The sequence below is a fragment of the Miscanthus floridulus genome, chromosome 13 (genome assembly GCF_019320115.1).
Source record: "Miscanthus floridulus cultivar M001 chromosome 13, ASM1932011v1, whole genome shotgun sequence".
NCBI lineage: Eukaryota > Viridiplantae > Streptophyta > Magnoliopsida > Poales > Poaceae > Miscanthus > Miscanthus floridulus.
The window spans coordinates 87,783,097-87,791,938 of record NC_089592.1 but is presented as its reverse complement, the minus strand read 5'-3'; the positions used below and the strand labels follow the sequence as shown (position 1 = coordinate 87,791,938).

Sequence of the window (8,842 nt, the reverse complement as noted above, 5' to 3'; positions counted from 1 at the left end):
AACACATAATGGATATACTATAAAAACATATCTTATTATAAATTTAATAATAGTTAGAGCATTTGTTATCATAAATAATGATACCTTTCGTGCAGATTTAATCAAGTTTAAAATCCTCTAAAAAATCAAGTTTAAAATAGTTTGACTTGGTACAATACTTGAATTGCTTTTTTTTCTGATAGAGGGAGTACTTGTTACATTTGACTTTGCACGGTCTTCTATGCATGTCTTTTGATCACTGGTATCTCCTACAATATACTATTAAATCGTTTAGTTTATAAGATTTGTAAGTATTTTGACTACAAATAAACCAATATATCTTGTATGTGTCCAAATTAGAATATTAATTAACCGCTATTGATGCTTGTGGTTTAAGATTTTTGTTGACAAAAAAAAATACAATCCTAAAAGACATGTTTTCGTGACCGGGGGTGCATCACATCACATCACATAATAAATAAATGATTTTAGAGGGGTCAAAGTGCAAAGGGCTATCTTCCTTTTCTTTTTAGAAGGAATGGAGTGGCACCGTACTGGAAGGCGTGCGGCACGCCGTGTTTCTGCTCCGGTAGCTCCAGAGAACTCAGAACCAGATCTCAACCACAATCCAGGCCTGCTCCTTCGCTGGACACTGAACCATCAAGGCGGAGCGTCCTTGCAGCAAAACTTCCCGATACCTCGAGCAAAAATCTGGTCTGGTTTGGCTCAAATTCGCCTTTCTTTTGGGGGCGGTTCTTGGGGGCCATGTCGCAGCACGACGACGACCTTGCTGGAGTTCATCCGGAAGAAGGAGACCGCCACGGCGTTCGAATGGATGACTCCGACTACGAGGACGATGAGTTGGACCAATCTGTAAGCGTACCCGCCCGCTGCTCTGTTCTTTGTTCTTGAGAGTCGAGACATGATTTTGCTCTGAAATGCTCCTGCTTTGTTTTTTTTTAGCCCTGTTTTTAATTTCTTTGTTCAAACTCAATCTCCTAGTGATGCCGAGCCCATGCCTTGATTTTACATAAATTATAGGAGTATATGTGAGGCTTGTTCTGAACTGATGATAAATGCTTATGTAGTTCAATGCAGAGTTTTACTTCTTTTTTTAACTAACAGAGTTTTATTTTAATTGCGACCTTTTTTTTGTTTGTTTAATTTAGTCTCTATCGTTGCTGTCACTAGCTTTTGAGGATGCAGGTAGAAAAATTTGCTATGGTCTAACACAAAAGGCAATTTTGTGTTTGTAGACTAGTAAAGCGACTGAACATATCACGGCTATGGATGTGAAGAAGGGGAAGGATATACAAGGGATCCCCTGGGACGTGATGGCGACTACAAGAGACAAGTACAGGCAGTCGAGGTTGCAGCGGTATGCCAACTTTGAGAACGTACCTAATTCCGGAAGAACTTCAGAGAAGGCATGACATAGCTACACATTTCAGATTAATTACCTGGTTGAGTTGAGTACCTCTTTAGGCCGAGTAAAATTTTGTGTGGCAATACTGGTGCAGGAATGCATGCCTGCAGAGAAAGGCCAACTCTACTATGAGTTTCAGCACAACACGAGGTCGGTGAAATCGACCATCCTTCATTTCCAGGTGAGCCATGGTTTCGAGTGTCTCTTGTTCCAAATGTTAGTTTTAGAAGATTGTTAGACGTCATAATTGAGACAGTTTAACTGCTCTCTCTCTTTTTTTTGTTTCTTTCCTGAAGGATTGTCAATCACGTGTTGAAGTTGAATTATTCTAGAAGATTGTTAATTGCTTGGCATGTTTCTCATGTCTGACTAGAAAGAGGAGGCTACTTATCTTGACTAACTAGTAAAGTAAAACACTCCACCAAGAGTTTAGCCTTTTCTGATTCCCCTCGACATTTGCGTAGCCGGACAGCGGCAACTCAGTTAAATTGCAATTGTGGTATCCTAACACAGGAATAGACATTCACAATGAACTATTCTAAAAAATGAATTAACATTTCTATTTCATAGTTTTGGGAGCCAGCTGCTCTATTTTTAAGCGTACAATGTAGGGCCTTGTAGCTCTGTATGTATGTTATACCGAACAGTCAGATGCTCTGATGGTATTAATTGCCTTCTCAGGTCCAGCAAATTTGTTAAGCTCGTTCCAACCCTGTTTTGCAGTTGAGAAATTTAGTATGGGCAACGACAAGGCACGATGTGTATCTTATGTCAAACTTTTCTGTGCTTCATTGGTCAGCACTGACTTGTAAAAAGCAAGAAGTCATTGATCTTCAAGGACATGTCACACCATGTGAGGTACATATCACTTTCCAAATGTTCATTTCAACTTTTCATTTTTCTTCCAGAGCCTTGTCTATTTGATTTATGGTAACACAGCCTTATGTTCTTTGTGCTTTGACTTCAGAAGCACCATGGGAATTACTACGACGGATTTTATCGGACTCCAGTTAGTACTTTGGCAGTGAAGCATAACTTGCTTGTTATTGGTGGGTTTCATGGGGAAATAATATGCAAGGTGATATTTTTCATCCTCAATGTCTTTTCCTATTTTTGCCTTCTAGAAGATTTTGCAATCAGGGTTTGATGCTTATTTGTTTGCCTGGGAAATGAAGTTTCTGGATCGTCAAGGAGTAAGCTACTGCTGCAAGTCAACACATGATGACAATGGTATTACTAATTCTTTGGAGATATTTGAGAAACCTAGGTACTCTATTTTTCGCAGGCAATCAAATCGATTATTTTGCTTATGAGGAATTGAAATGCATGAATCTCAATATAACGATGTTTCTTGTCCATTTCTTTGCAGTGGTTCTCTGCACTTCCTGGCATCAAACAATGATTGTGGACTTAGAGACTTTGACATGGAAAGATTTCAAATATGCAATAACTTCCGTTTTGCTTGGCCCGTGAATGTAAGTCTGCAGTACATTCTTTAACTGTCTATTTTTAATGCTGGATATGTTGCATAGCTTGTTGAATTTTTCATTTTTCTATTTAATTCTAGCTGCTGAATTCAATGCTCATGATTTGTCAAAAGTGTCTTAAATGAGGACAGAAACACAGTACTGAATCCTGTTTTGGCCCCTGATTAATTTTCTGCAGCATACATCATTGAGCCCTGATGGTAAACTTGCTGCTATTGTGGGGGACAATCCTGATGGACTTCTGATTGATGCTAATTCAGGAAAGGTAAGTGGTACGCAGTCTACAGTCACTGATTTTATATAATAAAATCATAATTCATATATACAAGCTTGCATCTGTTTGTTTCTCGCAGACGGTTCACGAACTCTGTGGTCATTTGGATTACTCCTTTGCATCAGCATGGAATCCAGATGGCCGAACATTTGCCACTGGAAACCAAGACAAGACATGCAGGGTCTGGGACATCCGCAATCTCTCCAAATCAGTTGCTGTATTGGGTGGCAACATTGGAGCCATCAGGTCAATTCGCTACACATCCGATGGGAAGTTCATGGCAATGGCTGAACCCGCGGATTTCATCCACATCTTTGATGTCGAGAGTGGGTATAGCAGGAAGCAGGAACTGGACTTCTTTGGTGAGATCGCGGGCATATCGTTCAGTCCTGACACTGAAGCTCTCTTTGTTGGTGTGCATGATCGCGTATTCAGCTGCCTCCTCCAGTGCAATCGGCGACGGTTCTACTCATACCTTGATTCGCCACTGTGATCTAGTGCTGGTAGAGACCTGTGAGATCGACATCACAGGTTGTAGAAACAAGAAAATTATGCATATGTTCATAGGTTTTGCTGTGAAGGAACTGGAGAATGGTGTGTTAACTTTTGCTGAACAAGCTGTAGCAAACCATCTTTCCATCTTTTCGGAGATCTGTGCTGCTGCTGCTGTAACGTTGTTGTATATAAAGTGTTGATCAGTGGTTGACTGATTTCACACAAGCTGTCCATCGAATCTAGCTAGTTTTAGCTTTAGATCCAGTTCGTCGTATCTTACAAGAGAGTCAAAACCAGCAGATAATCTTACAGGTTCAGGTTCAGTGACAATACTAGGCACCAGCGGACTTGACATGTCACATGTGCAAGAATTTTGACCTGCTTAAAGACAACACACAAGGCACCAACGCACTTGACATAATGACATGTCGCACGTGCAATATTTTTTACCTGCTTAAAAGACACGCATATGAAGAACCAAGATGTAGCAGCGTATTGACCTTACACACTGACAGATATTATGAGTACGAGGCTAACACATGAACATTAAGTTACAAGGGAACTTTCACAGGCGTGTTTACACAAAGGATTTCCCAATATACTCTCGTATAAGGTTTTCCAGATATAGTCTCATACAAGCTCAAGTAGGTACAACCTTGGTAGACGAGGGTGAGAGCCGCATAAGATAGGTTCCCATAGCAAGACAAAGCAGTAAAAACTGAACAAAACAAAAGAGCGAAACCCTACTCGCCTTATATCGCAGCTGCAACACTTCTGAACTATTGGACAGCTCTTTGCACTGCAGTTGTAGCTTCTCTGCCATCTCCTCTAACACCATTGCTCTGCTTTCAGTGTGTTGGAGTTTAAGTCCAAGCAGCTTGTAATCTTCAGATAGAGACTTTTGTGTTTGGTATAGAGCCATTTGATCCTCGGCCAGAGTTGCCGAGGTATGATAGGCTCTAGTCAGGATGATGCACTGAATCTCTGATTCCATCTTCTCCTGGTAGAGTTGATCAAGTTCACATTGTGACAGCAGCAGATTGGTACTCTCTCTAGTGGTTTTCGCTGGTTGCATTTGAGCATGAATTGCTTCAAGTTCATATGCTCTTGAAGCCTTCTCCTTGATCAAGGCTGATGCTTCTTCCAACCTGGACTCAAGATATTTTATCCTTACCATTAAGTCTTCATTAGATTCCTCGAGATGGACTGACCCACTCCATTCATCATCACTGACATCAAACTCATCACTTGGCTCTTTCCCAATTGCCATGATTTTTCCTATCTCTGCAACATGCATATGAGAAATGATTGTATTAGAGAGAGTACTATGTAGAGGATAGTAGTATTTCAATCCACTACATATATGAAAGAAATGTAAACAAGCTGCTGGTGTTAGCAAATGAAACGAAAAGGAATTTATTCTAGGGAAAAAAACATATAGGTGCAGTCAGCCTCTTATTCAAATCTCCCTCCAACAAATGACCACTACACAATGCAGCGTTCCAGGAAATTGAGCAAACATCTTTAGTAAGCTAGGTAGCGGGTAAATCCTGATTTTTCACTCTGAAGCATAGAGAAATATGTGGCAATGTGGACTTCAGATGCTGTGGACTTCAGATTCTAACAGATGCAGCCACACAAACTACATCTTACAAATAACTTTGATTAGATTTAGACAGACAGTTCAAACATACTACAGAGTGGAGTTTGAATAGCAGGGTTTGGTTTGCGAAAGAATCATAAGGTTCTGAAACTGCATGTGTCCCATCTCATGGAAATAATAAGCATAGACAATTTGACCATACCATTCTCCAGTGCTTCCTGTGCTGTGTGAAGTACCAAAATCGACTCATTGCAAGGATCAGCACCCCAATACATCCTTCCATTGCCACCGTTCCCAACACTCTCCTCACCAGCACTTGACCGGACCGATCTGCCCGCCACACTACTGCCATTCCCTCTGCAGCGACCCGTAGATCGGACCTCCTGGCTCAGCTGCTCCTCGTCACCGTGGCCACAGCAACCAGAGAAGACCTTGCGAACACCATTGAGGCCTGCGGCACCCAGCTGCTGCCGGGCCTTCACGACGGCGTTGGAGCTGCGGAGGTCAGACTCGACGCTGGACCGCGAGCACCCAGCCTCGGTGGAAATGGAAGCGGCGGCGGCGCGGGGCCGCGGCCTGTCCCGCTCCCGCGGAGAGAGCACCACCGAGGCGTGGTCGCATCCCGGGAGCGGCACGCGCGGCGCGGGAGCGGCCGTGGAGGATCTGCTGCTCCGGTCCTCGCTGTTGCCCGCGCCGACGGAGAAGCCGAGGCCCAGGCCCAGCGGCGGTAGCGGGACGAAGCGGGACTCGACGGAGGCGGTGGAGCTCTCGGAGGCGGCGGACGCGTCGTGCTTGCCCCAGGGCGCGCCGCCGGCGGCGAGGGGTAGCCTGCGCTTGTGGAGCTGCGCGTCGCCCTCGCCCCCGCCCCCGTCCCCGCCGCCAGTGCTGTCTCTCGGCCGTTCCTGGTCCCGCCGGATACGCCGCCATCGACGGAGGCCGCGGCCCTTGGTGGCGGCCGCCGCGGGGGACGGGGAGGGGAAAGTCTTGATCTTGGGAGCAGCCACCGCCCCCGGGGACTCGGCGGGGCCGTTCGCCACGGCGTTCACGCTGGGCGCCTGGGCGTCGGAGGAGAGGAGTAGCCAACCGCGACGGCGGGTAGGGGGGACAGGAGCTATTGGGGGCGGCGGGAGGGTTTTGGGTTTTCTCGTGTAGTGCTCTCCTCGTGCCCTCGTGGGCTGGGAATTCTTGTGCCGCGTGGGAGTATGGGGCCGGGGGGCGCCAGCGGAACTGCAACGTCGACACGACGAGCAGAGTGGGGAAACGAGGAAATTATTATTTGATAGTTTGGCTACGGGCACTCGAGTGTTAGTCCGAAAACATTTTTTTTTCTCAGCTTCTTCGTCCTTGAGCTCGATGCGTCGCCGCCGTCCACTGCCCACCGCCCCGTTGTTGTAGGGTAGGGTCTCGTTAGAGCTCCGCCGCACGTAGTCGCGGAGCTCTGGCGCCTCCTAGCCGCTGAAACCGTAACCGCCGCTCTCCCGCCGTCCCCACCGCCTAGTCAGCCTACCTCCCCTCCCGAGCCCCTTCTAAGCCTGTCGAAGTTGGAGAAGAAGAGGGGGAGAGCGTGGGGGTATGACCCCGGATACCCACGGTAGGCCACATGGGCTACGCTTCCAGGGGCGGTCCAGCCCACGAGAAGGAGCCTTGCGGGGCACGATTCTGCTCGGCGCCTCCCGCAAGGCATGGGAAGGATATCCGAAAGATGTCACGTAATCTGATAGGATATGTACGATCCCGTGTTTCTTGTAATCTGTTATTACTTTCCGGTTATCTCTCAGATCTAACCGACTTGTAACCTTGCCTCCCGGACTATATAAGGCGGGCAGGGACCCCCTACAAAATCACGGTAAATCATACGATAGCTAATACAAACCAACAGACCACAGGAGTAAGGTATTACGTCGTACTGACGACCTGAACCTGTATAACTCGTGTGTCTCTGTTGCCTTCTTGTTCTTGATTACACGCTCCTCTGCCGATCAATCTACCATCGCGGGATACCCTTCGGTAGACTGCCGACGATATTCTGTCGACAGTTGGCGCGCCAGGTAGGGGTGTGCGTGTTGTTTCCTTGTCGAACAAGATGGCTTTTTCCGCAGGCTCTTCGTTCCTCCCGCGGCCCGGCCAGATCTTCACGGTCGGATCCATCACGTGGGTCATCAACGCCAACGAAGTCGGAGAGCTTCTCGAGCCGGTGCAGATCCGTTCTGCGCCGACCACCCTCGCACCTGCGACCGCAGATCCAATCTCGGAACCACTTCCGGGGTCAACTTCATCAGCCACTCGCCGCTCGCTTCCTTGCTATCAGAGGAGGCACGTCAACAATGACGATCTGATCGAGTCTATCGATCGGGTCGGCCTGAAACTCGCCGATTGCCTCTCCATTGCTGAGTCGGCTCTAGACACTCTTGTTCAGCGCCGATCACCTTCCGATCCCAATCTGTCGGTGTCTAGTGCTCGGCAAACCTCAGGGCTCGCCGCCCTGCCCTTTGGGCTCGCCAACACCGCCGCTACGTATCAGGACGCCCTGATGGGCAAATTCGCCGACCGGCTCGCCGACCAGCTTCCACCAACCGTCAACATGCTGCACGCCAGCCGGGGTCCCGAAACATCCCTCCAAACTATCCTTGAGGAAAATCCAGACTCCGAGTCTCAAGGCTCCACGGAGTCCCTCGCCGAGACCTTCACCAAGCAACCTCCCCTCCTGCCTTTCCGGAGTGGTGCAATCTTCAACGTCAGTATCGACAGCCCCCCTCGGAACGGCGAAACAGATGAGGAACGCGCCGCCCGTGAAAACAGGAACGCCAACCGCTCGCAACGCCGTGATAACGAACGCGCCATTGCGATGGTCGAGGCCGCTCGTGATAACCAGTTCAATTCACAAGGAAGGCCCCTCCATCGCAACCTCAACGAAGAATTCCTCCGCGTTGATGGCCATGACGTTTTCAAAACTCCGAGCGCCAATCTAGCCGTGGCCGCCAACGAACTTGCACACCTCCCACAGACGCCCGAGCTCGCCAAGGTCGTCGCTATGCTTAAAGCGACACACTGTCAAGTTAACGAGATCCGAGAAGTTCAGAGACCTTCATGCTCCACAAGCGCGATTCGCCGATCAGCCGATCCTAGATCTAATCGCCGCCCCAGTCAAAGCCATTTCGCTGACCAGTCACTACCTCCCCAGGGGGAGTTGGTGGCCACCACACCGAGCATCATCGCCAGCACGACCAAGAGGTCAAACAGGACGCCCGAGTGCACCTCAGTAACCTTCGGGATGCACGCCGGCGTATCGATCAACGACGTTTCGGGCGCCATGAAGATGAAGTACGACGTCGCCAGGAGTACGAGCAAGAGTATGGTAACCCGGACTCAGCTCTAGAGCCGATCGTTGCCGGCAATACTGTCGATATCAGCCCTAATAGCCTAGAAGGGCCCCCAGCGTTCACCAGGGCGCTCCGAACACTCCAGTGGCCCTGCGGCTTCAAAATCACCGGAGTCGAGCTCTATGAAGGGAGGATGAACCCAACCCAGTGGCTGCAGGCTTACGCCACCGCCGTCCGCGCCGCCGAAGGAGACACCAA

General features: G+C 48.3%; 2 protein-coding genes across 2 annotated transcripts; one reads left to right on the top strand and one right to left on the bottom strand.

Annotated features, from left to right (window-relative positions):
• Nucleotides 1-548: 548 nt before the first annotated feature.
• Nucleotides 549-3,797, top strand: LOC136500687 (uncharacterized WD repeat-containing protein C2A9.03-like). Its single transcript, XM_066496098.1, has 9 exons — nucleotides 549-852; nucleotides 1,236-1,406; nucleotides 1,500-1,586; nucleotides 2,129-2,263; nucleotides 2,373-2,483; nucleotides 2,581-2,672; nucleotides 2,775-2,880; nucleotides 3,071-3,157; nucleotides 3,246-3,797. The coding sequence occupies exons 1-9, from the start codon at nucleotides 745-747 to the stop codon at nucleotides 3,657-3,659; spliced, it is 1,311 nt and encodes a 436-aa protein (XP_066352195.1). The 5' UTR covers nucleotides 549-744; the 3' UTR covers nucleotides 3,660-3,797.
• A 359-nt stretch (nucleotides 3,798-4,156) lies between these two features.
• Nucleotides 4,157-8,202, bottom strand: LOC136500256 (WPP domain-interacting protein 1-like). The gene is made up of 3 exons (XM_066495614.1): nucleotides 8,147-8,202; nucleotides 5,467-6,491; nucleotides 4,157-4,945 (listed from the first exon to the last, which is right to left on the bottom strand). Exons 1-3 carry the CDS (start codon nucleotides 8,200-8,202, stop codon nucleotides 4,302-4,304), a joined length of 1,725 nt encoding a protein of 574 aa, XP_066351711.1. The 3' UTR covers nucleotides 4,157-4,301.
• Between the last annotated feature and the right edge of the window lie 640 nt (nucleotides 8,203-8,842).

Excerpts from the sequence above, each read along its gene's own strand:
- LOC136500687 (XM_066496098.1), top strand. The coding sequence starts at position 745 with ATGTCGCAGCACGACGACGACCTTGCTGGAGTTCATCCGGAAGAAGGA. Across the intron at positions 1,587-2,128 it reads CGACCATCCTTCATTTCCAG|TTGAGAAATTTAGTATGGGC; the intron begins GTGAGCCATGGT and ends CCTGTTTTGCAG. Across the intron at positions 3,158-3,245 it reads TTGATGCTAATTCAGGAAAG|ACGGTTCACGAACTCTGTGG; the intron begins GTAAGTGGTACG and ends TGTTTCTCGCAG.
- LOC136500256 (XM_066495614.1), bottom strand. The coding sequence starts at position 8,202 with ATGGCCATCAACGCGGAGGAATTCTTCGTTGAGGTTGCGATGGAGGGG. Across the intron at positions 6,492-8,146 it reads GCGATGGAGGGGCCTTCCTT|TTCCGCTGGCGCCCCCCGGC; the intron begins GTGAATTGAACT and ends TCGACGTTGCAG. Across the intron at positions 4,946-5,466 it reads ACAGGAAGCACTGGAGAATG|AGATAGGAAAAATCATGGCA; the intron begins GTATGGTCAAAT and ends TGCATGTTGCAG.